This window comes from Bombina bombina, chromosome 6 (genome assembly GCF_027579735.1).
Source record: "Bombina bombina isolate aBomBom1 chromosome 6, aBomBom1.pri, whole genome shotgun sequence".
Classification (NCBI taxonomy): Eukaryota; Metazoa; Chordata; class Amphibia; order Anura; family Bombinatoridae; genus Bombina; species Bombina bombina.
Genome location: NC_069504.1, coordinates 259,753,644 through 259,772,231, shown reverse-complemented (window position 1 = coordinate 259,772,231; position 18,588 = coordinate 259,753,644). Strand labels below are relative to the sequence as shown.

The 18,588-nt window shown below is 38.3% G+C and overlaps 1 protein-coding gene across 5 annotated transcripts in view; it reads right to left on the bottom strand.

Annotated features, from left to right (window-relative positions):
• The window catches only part of BEST3 (bestrophin 3), a 212,381-nt gene that overhangs the window by 131,189 nt on the left and 62,604 nt on the right, over window positions 1-18,588 (bottom strand). For 3 of the 5 annotated variants that reach the window (XM_053716798.1, XM_053716799.1, XM_053716800.1), the window contains one exon: window positions 8,175-8,269. The exons of the other annotated variants lie outside the window; for them this stretch is intronic. In XM_053716798.1, coding sequence (XP_053572773.1) covers window positions 8,175-8,269 — 95 coding nt within the window. The remainder of the gene's footprint in view (window positions 1-8,174; window positions 8,270-18,588) is intronic. 5 annotated transcript variants of the gene reach the window in all.

The window sequence follows — 18,588 nt, the reverse complement described above, 5'->3', positions numbered from 1 at the left end:
ATAGGCTAGAGCGCAAGCATTTTAGCCAGACCGCACAACCTGTTATACCAGCGCTATGGAAATCCCACGCAAAAACGTCATTGTTTTGAGTGCGGGATTGAAGTTGCGTTACAGGCTAAAATGCTTACGCATATATAGCTATACCGACAAGAATCGTAATGGCTGCGTTACATTTTTTACGCTGAAATTGACATTTTTTTCAGTGTTAAAACCGTAAAGCAAAACTTGTAATCTAGGTGTCTGTTAGGGAATATTGAATGAAGCCAGAGCCCTCCATTCCCAATCTTCAGTAAAAAAAAACTTGCTTCAATCTCTCTGTTAGTGCTCAGTCTGTCCACTCTGAAGCTCTTATTGATTCTGTTGTCCTTGGAATATTCATAGACATTACATTTGCCAAGCATTATGACTTTCATCTACAGAGGAAGAAAAACCCTCTCAGAGTTTCTACCAAGAACATGCAATCCCTTGGCTCAGATATTAATGATTTTGAAACCACTTCTATTACATTTCACAGTTGGAATTTGCAGAAATATTGCACTTTGACATTGTTACTTTGGGCTAGATTTATTTAGTGCTTTCTCTAGAAGTAAGCATTTTGTACACGTCTGGTAGCTCGCAAGTTTAAAGTAAAAAGTTTTAGCGAAAGCAAAACCTGGCGCACGCTAACCAAAGGACTTAAAATATCACGGCCGTGTTAACATATCGTCCCCAATAGTCTTTAATAGAGAGCGCAGAAGAAAAAAACCTAACACCTATCACACATGCGCTAACCCGAGAAAAGTTATGAATATTTCCCATTTCAATGTTCTTCAAATACAGGATAATGTCATTTTTTATTGTAAATAAATATTTCTAAATATATCTTTATATACCTATACTTGCAGATCTATTCCTGTAGATTAGGTGGTTTCCAAAGTCTTAGTCAGTGGGCCTCCCCTCTAAAGAAATTTACAAGACAGCGCCCCACGCCTCCCCTTATAAAAAAGTGAACTTTTAATATCACAAATGTGCAACTATTAGCGCACCACTCGTAATCTAGCTCTATGTCTGAACATCAACATCATGTGAAATATTAGTTCTACAGTGTCTGGCTTGAGGATTACAATAATGCATTTCAAATACTAAAGGAAGCCTTTTGTTCAGCACCCATTTTCTTGCAACCTGATCCTGAATTTTAGTATATTAACGCATCATATGTATGTATTTATTCACCAAGTATAAAATAAGACAACTATACAATTGGTGCAAAGGTATCAACAAACATATATAATCAGCAGTGTAAAATCTAATCATCAAATATATTCACAAAGAGTGACTAAAGTACAATTTATCATACCGAAAGTGAAATGAGAAGTATTCATGTTTGCTATTTTAATAACCTGGGGAAAAAAAATATATTCAGAAAATGGTTTGTCCGTGTCCGTAAAACCCTGTCTCTGAAAGTTCACCCAAGTAAAAAAAAATATATAATATAAACTTGAGTTAAACCATGATGTTGACAACAAATAACTATTAGCCACTAAAATGTTGTTTGATAACCCCCCCCCCCCCCCCCCAGAATGGAGTCATCTTTTTAAAGGCACTACTATCCACTTCCTGGTCCCCATAGACCATAAAACCTATTTTATATCCAGTCTGCAAGAAGGTTTTACTCCAGGCAAAATCATTGTGCTCCTCTCCAAGATTAACTTTCTATCATGCTACTAATTCCCCCAGAGGACATAAAACAAAAAATGACTGCACATTAAGTGGTGGCTCAAATTAAGATATCCATTCTCCAAAAATAGTAGAATGTGCAGTAAACCACCTATTTGTTGCCATATCTTTTGCACAAGGACAGCCTTTACTATGGGCATCCTGGCATTATTATTACTGGTTATTTGTACAGCGCCAACAGATTCCACAGCTCTATAAACAAAGGGGGAGTACAACAAACAAATATAGAGATCAATGGGTAGAGGGCCCTGCCAAGAGTTGCACTATTGTAGTCAGCTCTTAAGAAGTTGATCTACAAACAGCTGGACTCTTAGGCTTACATGCTAATGGGGTTCAGGGGATAGCGATGGATGAATGGAACTGGTATAAAGTAAGGTTAGCATAGGTTGTAAGCATCCCTGAACAGTAGAGTCTTTAGTCTTTAGCTTGAAGCTTTAAAAACTAGGGGAGAGTCTTGTGGAGCGAGGCAGAGAGTTCCACAAGATGGGAGCCAGTCTGGAGAAGTCCTGTAAATGGGAGTGCGATGAGGTAACCAGAGAGGAGGAGAATAGGAGGTCATGAGCAGAGCGAAGGGGACGGGAGGGAGAGTATCTGGAGACAAGGTATGAGACAAGGTATGAGATATAGGGGGGAGCAGTGCAGTTGAGGGCTTTGTATGTCAGAGTGAGAATTTTGTGTTTGATCCTAGAGGCAAGAGGAAGCCAGTGAAGGGATTGGCAGAGAGGTGCAGCAGATGAAGAGCGACGTGTAAGGAAGATGAGCCTGGCAGAGGCATTTAATATGGATTGTAAAGGAGCTAGGTGGCAGGTGGGGAGACAGAGAGGACAGAGTTGCAGTAATCGAGGCGGGAAAGAATGAGAGAGTGGATTAAGATCTTAGTTGTGTCATGTGTAAGGAAGTGGCAGGCTTTAGCCAAGGACTGAATGTGAGGAGTGAAAGAAAGATCTGAGTCAATTGTGACCCCTAGACATCGGGCATGCGGGGTAGGGGTAATGATGGAGTTGTCTACAGTTATAGAGAGATTGGGGGTGGAGATTTTGGAAGAAGGGGGAAAATGAGGAGCTCAGTTTTGGAGAGATTTAGCTTGAGGTAGTGAGAGGACATCCAGGAAGAGATGTGAGAAAGACAGTTAGTGACACGGGTTAGCAAGGAAGGAGATAGGTCTGGTGCAGAGAAGTAGATTTGGGTGTCATCGGCATACAAATGATATTGGAAACCATGGGACTTTATTAGGGAATCTAGTGATGACGTGTAGATTGAGAAGAGAAGGGGACAGAGGACAGAGCCTTGCGGTACTCTGACAGAAAGTGGTGACGGGGCAGAGAAGGCCCCAGAGAAGGCTACACTAAAGGTACGGTTTGACAGGTAGGAAGAGAGCCACGAATGGGCTGTGTCACAGATGCCGAAGGATTGGAGGGTTTGGAGCAAGAGAGGGTGGTCAACAGTGTCAAAGGCTGTGGACAGATCAAGGAGGATGAGCAGAGAGAAGCAGCCTTTTGATTTTGCTGTAGGTAGGTCGTTGGTAACCTTAACAAGAGCTGTCTCTGTGGAGTGATGGGGACAAAATCCAGATTGCAATGGGTCAAGAAGGGAGTTTAACGTAAGGAAATGGGATAGGCGTGCATATACTAGTTTTTTGAGAAGCTTTGAGGCAAGAGGGAGGAGGGAAATAGGGTGGTGGTTGGATGGGGAGGTAGGATCAAGGGAAGGTTTTTTGAGGATAGGTGTGACCAGTGCATGTTTCAGCAATGAGGGAAATATACCGGTGCTGAGGGAGAGGTTGAAAATGTGTGTAAGTATAGGGGTGAGGTAAGGGTATCAGAGAGGGAGGGGAGTAGCTTTGAGGGGATAGGGTCAAGGGGACAGGTAGTGAGGTGAGAGCGCAGTATAAGTGCCGAAACTTCTTCCTCAGTAACAGGGGAGAATGAGCTAAGTTTAAGGTTATGTGGATTGTGGTTGAGTGAGAGCATTTGAGGGGGTGAGAGAATGGAATTATGTTGAGAGCTGATTTCATTTCTGATGGAGTCAATTTTGTTATTGAAGTGGCTGGCAAATTCCTGAGCTGACAGAGAAGTTGTATTATGAGGTGGGGCAGGGCGAAGGAGAGTATTGAAAGTGGAGAACAGACGTTTTGGGTTTGAAGAAAGATTAGAGATAAGAGTAGAGAAGTAGTGTTGCTTATGGAGATTAAGGGCAGAATAGTAGGCGTTCAAGATGAATTTGTAATGAAGAAAATCTGCTGAACTCCGAGATCAAGGTAAGTATTAAACATCAAGGTATGTATTAAACATTTAAAGAAACAATTATGGTTGTTCATTTATGGTGGTCTAAAGATACAGAGGAGTATGTGGCAGCACATATAATCTGAGCTTCAAATAAAGTCCCTAGGAAACAACCTTCAGGCCCTCTTAACCCATTTCCTTAAAATCCCTGGACACACCTTGTTATGGACTTTGTTACTGATCCTGACAATGCCAAAGGCAACGCCACAGTTTTGTTATTTGTCTCCTGTTGGATGGTCTGTATCTAATTACACAGTGCCCTTGTGTGTCTGCTCATAATCTACATGCCCCTGCTTTAATTTCTGCCTATCACTGTGCCTGTAAGCATCGTTAGGCCAAGAGATGAGTCCCTTTCAGGGGTCTGCCATTCTGCTTGGAAACTTGTCTGTTGTTTTCATCTCCCACATCATTGATCTGTGTCATACTACACTGCATATAATTGGTGGCCCTTTACCCCCACTGGCATTATTTAAACCTGGTGGCCATTGTTGTCTATTTGTTGAATTGTTTTCCTCTGTACACTTGTATTGTTAATGATTAATTTCTGTTTTCTGATCCTTGCAGTCTTCCTTACTATCTACATTGCCTTCTGATTCTTCTTGTGAGTTGTCTGACCTTTGCCTGCCCCTGATCCTTCTTCTGGACCTCTCTTTGACCTGTGCTGCCTGACTGTTGCTGATCCTCCCTGTCTGACTAGGTTTGCGTTTTTGTGATTTCCCTCTTATATCAATTCTAGTGAGTCACATCTTGGGTCCAGTCCTGTGTTTTTTAGGATAGTGCTTGTACCATTACTCAGGTTCTGTGTCCCCTACATAAACAGATATTTACTGCAAGTCTGACACAACATTTAATAGTAAAACAACAAAAAATTGTTTTGCAGTCAGGGTGAAATATTGTGAAATCATGTACAGATAAAGTTTTACTGCATACTTTACATATTATTCTAATGTTAATGTAAAATTATCTCAGATCTCTTATTCCCTTCAGTAAAAATGACTGATTATTGCTATAAAACCATACCACTATCTGACTGCAGGTTACAATTTCTTTGCAATAAATATTGATTTTAATCTCATATGAAGAACAAAAAATAAACAAGAAGATTGGCTCATAGTTTGCACAACAATTTCAGTTTCAAATTACATTTTATAGTTGAGTTTTAGTATTTTATGTCCCTATGATGTAATTAAAGGTCTTGTGTAGTTTTGACCATTAGAGCTTTACTTATGTATTTATGTGGTGCTTACTATATGTTACACATTTCAAAAAATAAAGACTTCCTGCTCACATATATATTCAGTTTATAGTTGTTGTATTGTTATATATAATTTATATACAATTCTTTCTCCTGTGTCCATAAGTGCCCCCTATGTTCTCTCCCCCTAGTGTGGCCACTATAATTAGTAACAGGATATTATATGTTATTTTTTCAGACACTAAAAGGGAATTAAATATAAAAATGAGGGTTATTGAATGAGATTCACAAGTGGTCTCCTTTGTTTCAGGATCAAGGCCGGATTGGCCTACCAGGATACCAGGAGATTGGTGGGCTGCAGCAACTGGGGCTGGAAAGCTACAATTTAAAGGGGTGATTAACTGATGGAATTGGGTTGTTGTGTGCCTATATAACAACAATTTGGCACTTTTATTTAATACAAAGTAATATAATTTAATTCTGAAAAAAATATTTGGAGAACAAGTATCCCAGTAATCCCCTACTGATTCAACAGAAAATAGGGCTGGTCTTCATATTTTTTCAGGGCTGATTTTTATTCTCAGTCCGGCCCTGTTCAGGATACCTTCAGTTATATTTCTTGCTTTAGATGTTAAGGTCCAAAAGTGACCTCCTGAATATTTCAGAAGGTTTACAATATAGAGTCATGGCCAAAGATATTGGCACTGTTGGCACCCCTTGATTTTCTGTCAGATAATGCACTACTTTGCCCAAAACATTGTTGCAATTACAAATGTTTGGGCATTCTCATGTTTATTTCTTTTGTTTGCATTGGTATGACTCAAAAAAGTGGAGAAAAAAAGCCAAATCTGACACATTCCACGCAAAACTTCAAGAATGGACTGGACAAAATTATTGGCACCTCAATTTAATATTTGGTAGCACACCCCTTGGAAAAAATAACTGAAATCACTTGCTTCCTGTAACCATCAATGAGTTTCTTACACCTCTCTACTGGAATTTTGGACCACTCTTTTTTCGCCAACTGCTCCAGGTCTCTCAGATTGGATTTGGTAGTCTTCAGATTTCATAATGCCATGCACACAGTCAAGACATCCAGTGCCTGAAGCAGCAAAGCAACCCCAAGACATCAGTGAACATCCACCATGTTAGACTATAGGGACTGTATTCCTTTCTTTAAAAGTCTAATTTCTTTTTCTGAAAACAGTAGAATGATGGACTTTACCAAAAAGCTGTAATTTTGTTTTGTCTGTCTACAGCACATTCTCCTTAAAGGATTTTGGCTTCCTCATGTAAGTTTTGGCAAACTCCAATCAGGCTTTTTTAATGTTTCTGTGTTAGCAGTGGGGTCCTCCTGGGTCTCCTACCATAGTGTCCATTTTCATTCAGATGGCGACATATAGTGCAAGCTGACACATTTGTACCCTGAACCTGAAGGTCAGCTTGAATTTGTCTGGAAGTTTATCGAGGTTCTTTATCCACAACTCGAACAATCCGTTGCTGCAAACTTTTGTCCATGTCCAGGGAGATTAGCTACAGTGCCATGGGCTGTAAATGTCTTCGCATAGTGGACACAGGAACATTAAGATCTCTGGAGATGGACTTGTAACATTGAGATTGTCCATGCTTTTTCACAATTTTTGTTCTCAAATCCTCAGACTTTGTTGCCCTTTCTCTTCTCCATGCTCAGTATGGCACACAGAGACACACAACAGCAAGGTTGAGTCAATTTTTCATCATTTTAGCTGGTTGCCGGTATGATTTCTATATTGTTAGCACCTGTTAATTGATACAGGTGAGTTTAATTACAAATTACAGGAGCATCCCAAACTTGAAATGCAATTATTTCTTACATTTTTGAGAAAGTGTCAATAATTTTGTGTCAGATTTGGCTTTTTTTCTCTACTTTTTTGTGTCGTACCAATACAAACAAAATAAATAATTTTCTGGGTGAAGTGGTGCATTATCTGACAGAAATGCAGGGGTTCCAATTTTTTGGGCCATGACCATATATTATTCAAATGTTATTGATATAGTTTCCAAATGTGTCCTTTTTGTTACGTTGCATAATGTGGAATGTATTCAGCTTATGATATAGTGATGAAACTGTATTTATTAAAATCTCTTGTTCGTATGCCTTGATTAATCCTCAATTTATATATATATAGATAGATAGATAGATAGATAGATAGATAGATAGATAGATAGATAGATAGCTTTAGATAGATACAAGCAAGTACTCCTGGGAACCAAATTGGTATTGCAGAGGTTAAACATAAACATTTGTCTAATAATTAATTATAGGTTATTATTACAGTTTTATGACTCTTTAAAAGGAAAAAAAAAATATGCACTGACATCGATACATCTCCATTTCACTTACTTTTTTTTTTTTTTTTTTTTTTAAAAAGATATACAGTTAACTAATTTGTTTGTTTTTTTTTTAAATAAAGTTTTAAAGCAGATGCAGCCTGCCAGCAGCAGCAATTGTATTCAAATGCCTGTTTTTGGGAATAGGGACAAAATAAAGAATTACTGGATATAAGCTTGTGACACTACAGCCCAGCAAAAAAATTTTTATAGACATTAGCCTTACTCAGTTTATTAAAATAATAAGTGTAGATAATAGTTGAGGGCAGGCCAATTCCAGCTAGAGGGAAAGTTTATTATTAAGAAATAGAAAAAAAGTGTTATATTTATTTTATGTAGTACAAAGTGCAACAGAAGTAAAATATTAATCACATTTGCTTCAAACTGATACAAAAGTGTTTAAAGTGTCAGCAACTAAAAACAAGGTCATTTTTAATACTACAAATTGGACACCAAAACTATTTATAGAAATACATTGCATTAATATGTTAAGTATAAACAACTTCTATGCAAGAAAGGTTAGTGGCTATTCAGAGCCCAGCATTACGTGCTCGGAACCAGCTGCATGCATACTGCTTTGTGGCTAAATCTCAGAAATAGTTGCTACTTACCTAGCACAAATGTTACTGGGATTTGCTCAGCATATCTGTCACAGTATATTGAAATTTTCTCAAAGTAACGTTTTTGTGCATCTGCAAGAAAGAATCTGTGGCAGAAATAAAGTCAGTGTACCAGATTGCTTTAATTGTATTTTTGTTTAAAGCCCTGAGGTGGGACACTGAAATTACCTCGACATTATGCTAAAGATGCTTTCAATGACTAGTTGTTAAAATGCAAATATGTTTGCTAAATTGTTGCTAAATTGAACAAAAGTTCTTAAAACAAACTATTTAAAGTAGCCACTGGCTTTTTACAACTAACAATAAAAAACAATTTTTTTCTTTTTTAAACTTTAACTTTTATAAAATGAAATTATATTTCATGTTTTCATTAAATCCATATTCTGTATAATGTATCAATGTACTTTGTCAGTTTTTAACCCACAATAAAACAATGGCATAATATATATTTTAACCAATTCTTCCTTTAAGTTGGTTCATCTGTGCTCCACAATCAAACCCATTGCAGTTTGCCTTGTGAAAAAAAGTTGGTCTGGATTTCAATCCATCCAAATGGCAGCACCACATTTATTAAATTAGTTTTTGAATTAGCCCATTTCAATCCACTTGTGAACTCCTTTTATGTAATGTTTATCAAATGCATTTGGCCCAGGTTAAAACACTCTTATTAATCTATTATTAAGACAATCTGATACCACTATTCCAATCAGTCAGATAACTTGTTTTCCTCTGTTTTTCCAAACATTCTTTTCCTTTTCAAATTCTACACTTGTGACTTACAGGAAACTTATTATAACTAATATTCTTGGCTGTTTGTTTTTTATGTTTAAATTATCTGCTATCAGCTAAAGCAAATGGATACTACTCCTTACTAATTCTTTTGGATCTGTCTGCTGCTTTTGACAAAGTTAATCATCCTCTCCTATTAGAAATCCTACATTCATTTGGCAATCGAGTCACAGTCCTCTCCTGATTTGCTTTATATCTCTCAAACCGCTCGCTTACAGTTTCCTTTAACAGCAGATCCTCTTATTGTTTGCGTCTCACAGCTGGAGTACCACAAGACTCTGTCTTGGGTCCCTTGATTTTTTCTCTCTATACATGCTCCCTTGGAAAACATATAGGGGGATATTTATCAAAGGTCTGTCGGACCTGATCCAACAGTGCGGATCAGGTCCGACAGACCTCGCTGAATGTGGAGAGCAATACGCTCTCCGTATTCAGTATTGCACCAGCAGCTCTTGTGAGCTGCTGGTGCAACGCCACCCCGTGCAGATTTGCGGCCAATCGGCCGCTAGCAAGGGGGTGTCAATCAACCCGATCTTATTCGATCTGGTTGAATTGCGGAAATCTCTTTTCCTGCCTCTTTAGAGCAGGTGGACAGGTTATGGAGCAGCGGACTTTAGACCGCTGCTTCATAACTGGTGCACAGGGCTTCAAGCTCCATACGGAACTTGAAAGATATGCCAAATTGCCTCCTTTGGATTCCAGTACTACTTATATGCTGATGATACCCAAATCTATCTTTCTCCTCCTGATATCTCTCCCTCTTTACTCAACCAGATTATCAACTGCCTCTCTGCAATTTCCTCTTGGATGTCCTTGCACTACCTCCAACTCAATCTGTCTAAAACTGAGCTGCTTCTTATCCCCCCCCCCCCCCATTCAAGAAATCCAACACCTGATATTTCTCTTACAGTTGGAGAATCTATTTTCAACACCTCATCCCAGGTCCGTTGTCTTGGTGTCAAGACTTGACTCTGAACTCACATTCCCTCCACATATACAAGCGCTCACCAAATCCTGCTGTGCACACCTACGGAACATTTTCTTAACCTTCCCTTACTCAAGAAACTAAAAACATACAAATTCAGTCCCTCATTTTGTCACACATTGACTACTGCAAACTACTTCTAAATGACCTTCCTAAACACCACCTCTGCCCCCTCCAATCTATTATTCTCATCCACCTAAGTAGCTGGTTTACATCAGCTGCTCCGCTCAGCTTGTCTCTACACTGGCTCCCCTACACTCGGCTCCAGAATACAATTCAAAGTATTAACCCAAACCTATAAAGCACTCAACAGCCTCACTTCCAACTATATTTCCTCTCTCATCTCCAAATACTCCCTGACCAGTCCACTTCAATCAATCTGTGACCTATGTATCTCTACTCCTATTAAATCTATGTCCCTCTTCCCCCTCCAAGACATCTCACATTCTGCTCCTGTGCTATGGAACTCTATACCCTGCTGCATAAGTCTGTCTCCAACCTTGTATAGCTCCAGAAGCTCTTTGAAATCCCACCTATTTAGAGAGGCTTACCATCTATCTTCTGTTTTTCATCTTACCCCAAAAAAAATCTATCCATGTGACAAGCAACACCAAACCTTATGTATCTGCACTCTCAACCTGTAGACTGTAAGCTCTTTGGAGCAAGGCCCTTTTGCTCCTGTAGTAGATTTGTTTAGTCTGTTATCTTTTTTTATCTTATCACAAATCCTTGCATTGTATACTCCTATCTCTATACTCAGAGCTATGGGATTTTGTGGTGCTATGTAAATACATGATAATAATAATAATGTTACATTTCTTACACAGGCTCAATTCAAATGTTAATAAACCAGATTTATTTTGTTTAATTTGAAGGTAAATATAGCTCAAATCCCACTATTATGCTGTTTAATGATTTTTCTATGTCATTCCAATCCATTAGAAGAGTCATCATTTGAATTAGTAAAACCACACATGAATGTGTGTGAGTTAATGACATTACTGCATGACATTACTGCATGCTTAAAGGGCCACTAAACCCAAAATCTTTCTTTCATGATTCAGATAGAGAATAGAAATTTAAACAACATTACAATCTACTTCTATTTTTTATTTTGCTTCATATTTTAGATATCCTTAGTTGAAGAAAAAGCAATGCACATGGTGAGCCAATCACACGAGGCTTCTATGTGCAGCAACCAATCAGCAGCTGCTGAGCATATCTAGAAATGCTTTCCTGCAAAGAATATCAAGAGAATAAAACAAATTAGATAATATAAGTAAATTAGAAAGATGTTTAAAATTGCATTCTCTTTCTAAATCTTGAAAGAAAAAATGTGGGTGTCATGTCCCTTTAATGTGAATCTTAATGTGAATCTTCATGGCTTTTTTGTTGCTAGGACAAGCCAATAGGAAATATCTGCATCATCAAATCTGACAAATGTTTATACTCTCATGGTAATTAGATGCATTTTAGCTATGAAGTTATGAATGAGAGAAGCTAGCTAGCTTTCTAAAGAAAAAAATAGCTGTGAATGTTTAATTTATTTTTAGAATTTTGCATTATGATTAGGGATGGGCGAATGTTTCTAAAAATTCGAAATTTAAAATGAATTTTGATACATTTGTTCGTTCTAATCGAATTTCAAATGTTTATATAACATTCTAACATTATATTTTCACATTTTCGTTTTCAAATTTTATAATAAAATTCAAAAATATTCATTCGAATAATAGAATGTTTAGCTATGTATTCATTCAATTCCGAAAATGTAATATTCGAATTTGAATGTAACATTCGAATTTGAAATAGTATTTATAGTCTACAACTGTGTTTAATAAATGTAATATTCGAATTTGAATGCTAAGTTCAAATGTCACATTCAAATTCAAAATAGTATTTCTAGTCTAATACTGTTTTTTAAATGTAATATTTGAATTTGAATGCTACATTCGAATTCAAATTTAACATTAAAATTCAAAATAGTATTTCTAGTCTACAACTGTGTTCAATAAATGTAATATTCGAATGCTAAAGTCGAATGTCACATTCAAATTCAAAATAGTATTTCTAGTCTAATACTGTGTTTTATAAATGTAATATTCGAATTCGAATGTGACATTCAAATTCAAAATAGTATTTCTAGTCTACAACTGTGTTTTATAAATGTAATATTTAAATTCAAATGTCACATTCAAATTCAAAATAGTATTTCTAGTCTAATACTGTGTTTTATAAATGTAATATTCGAATTCGAATGTGACATTCAAATTCAAAATAGTATTTCTAGTCTACAACTGTGTTTTATAAATGTAATTTTCGAATTTGAATGTCACATTCAAATTTGAATGTCATATTCGAATTTGAATGTCACATTCGAATTCGAAAGTGACATTCATTCGAAAACTGTAAATAACATTCGATAATAGAATTTTTAAGAATATTCGTTCTTATCAACATTCTATTATGCAAATTTCTACAATAACATTCGTTCTAACATTCAAATTCAAATATAAACACATTCGCCCATCCCTAATTATGATAAGAGGGGTTTAGTGAGAGGATGAGAGAGCAGTAGAGTACTAGATGGAGATATAGTAGGACAGAGAGGGTAAGTGATAGATGAAGTGTGAGGTATGATTTAACTGCCATCTCTGGGGTGGAGGATAGGTTAGGAAACATAAATCGTAAAACTTCTGTTTTTTACCTTGCAACTGTTAGAATCAGAATGTTGTCAGATAAGTGCAACTCTAGCACACAGGGCTGTTGATTACACATTGCAGGCTGCTGCACTATATCCCTAAACATTGTCAGTGATTACTGAAGGGCATTGTCACCCATACTGCTTTTTTGTGTAGTCTTTCCAATATTTTGTGGTTCCTTATTTAGTTTTAGGATAGGTCTTTACTGGTTGTTTTTTTTGTAATTTTTTTATTTTCTGTAATAGTAGTTTTTTATTTTTGTTATGGTAACTTTTTTATTTTTTTGTAACTTAGGGGGTGTTAGGTTAGGGGTGTTGGGGGGTTAGATGTTAGGAGGTATTTTGCAATGGGGGTTGTGGCGGTTAGGGGGTTAATAGGTTAGGGGGTATTTTGCAATGGAGGTTTGGTTAGGGGATTAATAGTTTAGGGGGTATTTTGCTATGGAGGTTTGGTTAGGGGATTAATAGGTTAGGGCGTTTATAGCGGTTGGATATGTGGTCATTTAGGGCAGTGTATCTCAACTGCGGTCCTCAAGTACCCCCAAAAGGCCAGGTTTTCATTATAGCTGAACCAGTGCACAAGTGAAGTAATCAGCTGATCATAACACTAAGGTTACTAACCTGCTCTCACCCATCAGCTGATTATTTCACCTGTGCACTGGTTCAGCTATAATGAAAACCTGGCCTGTTTGGGGTACTTGAGGACCACAGTTGATAAACAATGGTTTAGGGGTTAATAATGTAGAGGGGTAATTTGTGGTGGGCTATGTGTCAGTTTAGGGGTTAATAGTTTAACGGGGTAATTTGTGGTGGGCTATGTGGCAGTTTAGGGGTAAATAGTGTAGGGAGCTTATTGTGATGCAGGTTAGCGTGCGAGTATAGGTGTTAATTATTTTAAGTTTGCGATATCCATTGGAGTCTATGGGGGAGTACAGTAACGCAAACGGGACTTTGCTAGACAAAGGCTTTGTGTTAGCGTTGGTTTGCGCTCATTCACAAACTTTTTACTTTCAACTCCACGCGCAAAAAGCCTCTGTCTAGTGAAGATAACACACGAGCAGGAGTGCAAAACAGCGCTCCACTCGTAATCTAGCCCTAAATAAATAATGGTGGTGAAATGGCACCAATCAAAAGAGTACAATGTTAAATAAAAGATATGAATGATAGTTTGAAAATAACATCAAAACAGTGCGCATGGTTAGGGTAGGGAAGTTGCTATAATTAAGGCCTTGGTTTCCAAACAGGCTGTAGCATTACAAAGCACTGTAGGCCTCTATGTATCCAACCCTAACGCTAAATATTGTTTTGACTAACATAATTTTCAACCTGTCATTTAAAATGCTTGAGTCTTGAATATGCACAAACCACCATAGGTGCCACACTTAGGGCCAGATTACAAGTGGAGCGCTAAATATCGCTATCAAGAAAGCAATATTTGCGCTCCACTGTGTAATACCAGCGCACGCTAATGTGCACTGGTATTACAAGTTGTCAGCAATGCAAATGCGAACTTGCGTTTGTATTGCTGGGAAGCATTGCGCTCATGAGAGTGCACTTCCATAGGCTCCAATGGGAGCCTCGTTCTGATGTCGTCAGAATGGGGTAAGTAGCGCAGCAATTGCAGCATTTGTAAATATATATGTATATAGTCATTTCTATATTTACTGAGAACACACAGTTCCCTTAGTCCGCAATGTAAAGACATTTAAATTCCACTCCCACCAACTTTAGACCCCAAAAACTACCTAGTGCAGTTGTTTTTTGTTTTTTTTAAATGCTACTTTTTTTAATAAAAAAAACTATAATGCTCCCGTTTGCAGGCCAGCAATAATTTAGTGCTCCACTTGTAATCTAGCCCTTAACCTATACATTCATGTTACACACAACACAGTCAGTACAAATAGTACTTTTCCGTAGCACACCTGTAGCCAATAGTATGAGAGCTACTGAAATTCTATTGGCTATTCAAACCAGTCAATAGAATTTCAGTAGCTCTCATCCTATTGGCTGATTTGAATTTCAAAAATCAAATCAGCCAATAGGAATGCAAGGGACGCCATTTGGGAAAGGCTCCCTTGCATTGAAGATACAGTATATGGCGGCGACCGTATGAAGAGGATGCTCCGCGCCAGATATGTTTAAGATGCACCCGCTCCGTGCTGCCAGGATGAAGATAGAAGATGCCGCCTGGATGAAGATAGAAAACGCCGCCTGCATGGATGAAGACCTCACCGTCTGGATGAAGACTTCTCACTGCCTGGATGTCCAGACTTCAGAAACTGTAAGTGGATCGTCAGGGGTTAGTGTTAGGTTTTTTTAAACTTTTTTTAGGTGGGTTCTTTTTTAGATTAGGGTTTGGGCTTTTCTTAAAAGAAAAAGAGCTGAATGCCCTTTTAAGGGCAATGACCATACAAATGTCCTTTTCAGGGCAATGGGCAGCTTAGGTTTTTGTTAGAGTTAGGTTTTTTATTTTGGGGGTTAGTTGGGTGGTGCGTCTTTTTTTTTTTTTTATTCAATAATTTTTATTGGGTTTCAATTGCAAGATATAACAGTAAAACATCCATAGTCATTAACAATATGGTCAGAAAATGACATTATAAGTGTATGAATATTTCAAATGATCCCAAACAGTTTTATTTTTATTCAGTTTAAACTAATAACTAATTCCCTAATATATTGCCCAAAAATTTTCAATCAAGATTTGAAAAGAAGAGAAAAAGGAAGTAAAGAAGAGAAGAAGAGAAGAAAAGGGGGGGGGGGGAGAAAAAGTAGAAAAAGAGGAGGGTATATAGGGTAGATCTCAGGCTCTAATTTTATAGTCAAGTCCAATTATTCGAGATGTATAAGACCTTGCTCCCAGATAAAGAGTAGGTCCGCAAAATAATTCTGTTTGCCTAAGTAGCAGTAGTGTTGTTTTTCTAGGGTCAAGATGTGTTTAATGTCAGCGATCCATTGTGAGTGAGTGGGGATCTTTTGTGTCTTCCAAAGCCTTGGGATTAGTCTCTTCGCGCATGTAAGCATTAATTGAAGCAGTTTCTTGCGGTAGGAGCAAAATATAGGTGGTGGGATATTTAGTAAGATAAGTTTGGGGCTAAGAACTACGTGGAGGCCTATGATCTTATAAATGCTGTGTTCTATTTGTGTCCAGTAAGCAGTCAACAGGGGGCACTCCCACCATACGTGTAGCATAGTACCCGTCCCACCGCACCGCCTCCAACATGCAGAAGAAGCAGAGGGGAAAATGCACCTAAGACGGTGAGGTGTCAGGTACCAACGTGCAAGGATTTTATAGTTCAGTTCAGACAGGGACAAAGATGGAGAGGCTGAGTGTGTCATCTTGAAGCAAAGCTTCCAATCATCATCAGTAATAGTCTCTGATAGCTCCGAAGACCATCTCTCTACAAAAGCGGGTTGTTTGCCTGGAAAGGAGCCTCTAAGTGATTTGTAGGATATTGAAAGATGTGCTTTTTTAAGTTCTGGGTTTACACATAGTCGTTCAAATGCCGTCAATTGTCTTGACACATTATTTCTATGCGTACTTTTGTAAAGTGCGTGTCGTATTTGAAAGTACGCGTACCATTTCTGAAAGGGAGTTCCCAGCTCCTCACATAATACTGATCTATCTTTGATCTCACCTGACTCCAACACTAAGTATACGGGTAAACTACCTAAATGCTTCTTGTCCTTAGTATGATCCAGAGTCGTGTCTTGAAAAAAAATCTGATTACCCAATAATGGGGTCAAGGGTGAGACCGGAGAGGAAATTCCTGAAAAATGTGTGATCACATAGTCCCACACATCCAATGTGGCCTTAATATAGCTATTTTGGTAAGCAAGTATAGGTCTATGATTTTTGGGCAACCAAGCAAGATCTCTCATGTAGTCAATCTGGAGCAGCGAACTTTCAATTTGCACCCATAAAGCCGAATGACAAGCATGAGACCAGGAGATCACTCTAGTCATATGAACAGCTCTGTAGTAGTTCATAATATCTGATGCGCCCAGTCCTCCATCCTCCCTCCGCAAGTAGAGAGTGCTCTGAGAGACCCTGGGTCTCTTATACGACCAGATGAATGAATTAATCATTCTTTGTTGGGATCTTAAGTAGGAGTTAGGCACAGCCATTGGTAGCGTCTGAAACAGAAACAAATACTTTGGTATCACCATCATTTTAGCTGTATTTATCCTCCCTCTCCAAGATAAATGGCCTTGTCTATGCCAACCCTCTAAAAGATTTTTCACCGAGCCTTGGAGACTAGTATAGTTAACTTTAAATAGATCCAGATAATTGCATGGGATTGTCAGACCTAGATATTTAAGCTTATCCGTAATTTGAAATTTTGTGTGTGATCTTATGTAGTCAATATCCTGTTGAGGTGTGTTTACCAGTAGTAGTCCTGATTTCTCCATATTAACAGAGAAGTCAGAGACCTGTCCGTACCCGTCCAGAGTCTGTATTAGAGCAGGGATAGTAGAGGAAGGTGATTGCAGCGTAAAGATGATATCCTCTGCAAACAGCAAGCATTTTTGGGTTATATGATTATATTGTAAACCTACTATATCCATGTTATCCCTGATTTTAGTAGCAAGAATCTCAATAGTGATTGCAAATAAGAGTGGCGACAATGGGCAACCCTGGCGGGTACCGTTAGTTATGTGGAACGGCTGTGAGATAGTCCCATTTACCCGGACCCTAGCTTGCGGGCTTGAGTACAGTGCTTGAATTTTGGATATGAACGCAGTGGGAAAGCCGAATTTCGACAGGGTCTCCCACATAAAATGCCAGTTGACCCTGTCAAAAGCCTTCTCGGCGTCAGTTGACAAGAGCGTTAGAGGTGTCTTATTATTATGCACTGCTTGTAAAGAATGTAGGACTCTAATTGTATTATCTTTCGCTTCCCGTCCTTTGACAAACCCCACCTGATCTGGGTGTATAATTTTAGGTAGAATGGTGTTTAAACGATTAGATAATATTTTAGCATATATTTTCACATCTAGATTTAAGAGCGAAATAGGTCTATAGTTACCCGCCAGAGTGCCCGATTTATCAGCCTTAGGTATGACTGTAATAACAGCCTCTAATAATGAGCTAGAAAAGCTCCCACCCTCATCTATCGAAATGAATAACTTATGCAATGGTGTACTCAATTGAGGCTGTAATAATTGGTAGAATTTGGCTGTTAGACCATCTGGTCCGGGCGATTTGCCACTGGGGAGTTCTTTAATAATGTTCTGGATTTCTTGTAATGTTATTGGTGAGTCTAACTTGTGCCTATCGTCTTCCGAAATTCTCGGGATTTTAACGGTAGAGAGATAATTCGTTATATTAGTGACTTTCTCCTGGGATATGTTAGGGTGAAGAGTATAGAGTTTGGAATAGTAGGAAACAAAGGTGTCTGCTATATCCTCATGTGTACTAACTAGTTTACCCGAGGGGTGCATAATGGACTTGATAAAGGAAGTATATTTTTGTTTTTTAAGCGTCCTAGCCAATAGCTTCCCTGCTTTGTTGCCCTCGGCAAAAAACTTTGCCTTAGTGGTGAGAGCTCTCAAGTGTGCTTTCTGGGTCAGGTAGTTATTCAGGCACTCCCTTGCTAAGGTAAGATCTGCAAGTGCATGCTCGGAAGTCGGGTCCCCTTTATGTCTTCTATCTGCAATATTTAAAGTATCAGTCAAGGATAGGAGTGTAGCCGCTCCCATCTTTCTAAGCGCTGCGGTGTGTTGTATCAAGTGGCCCCTAATAAAGCACTTATACGCCTCCCAATTATTTACCACTGAAGTGTCTTCTGGTTTATTCAGCGAGAAAAATTCATTAGATGCTTTAATCAGTCCTTCTAATGTTGTCTGGTTAGTCAAGATGGACTCATCAAGTCTCCAATTCAGTGTGTTCTTGGGTCTAGTAGGCCAATTAAATACTGTCAATACCATGC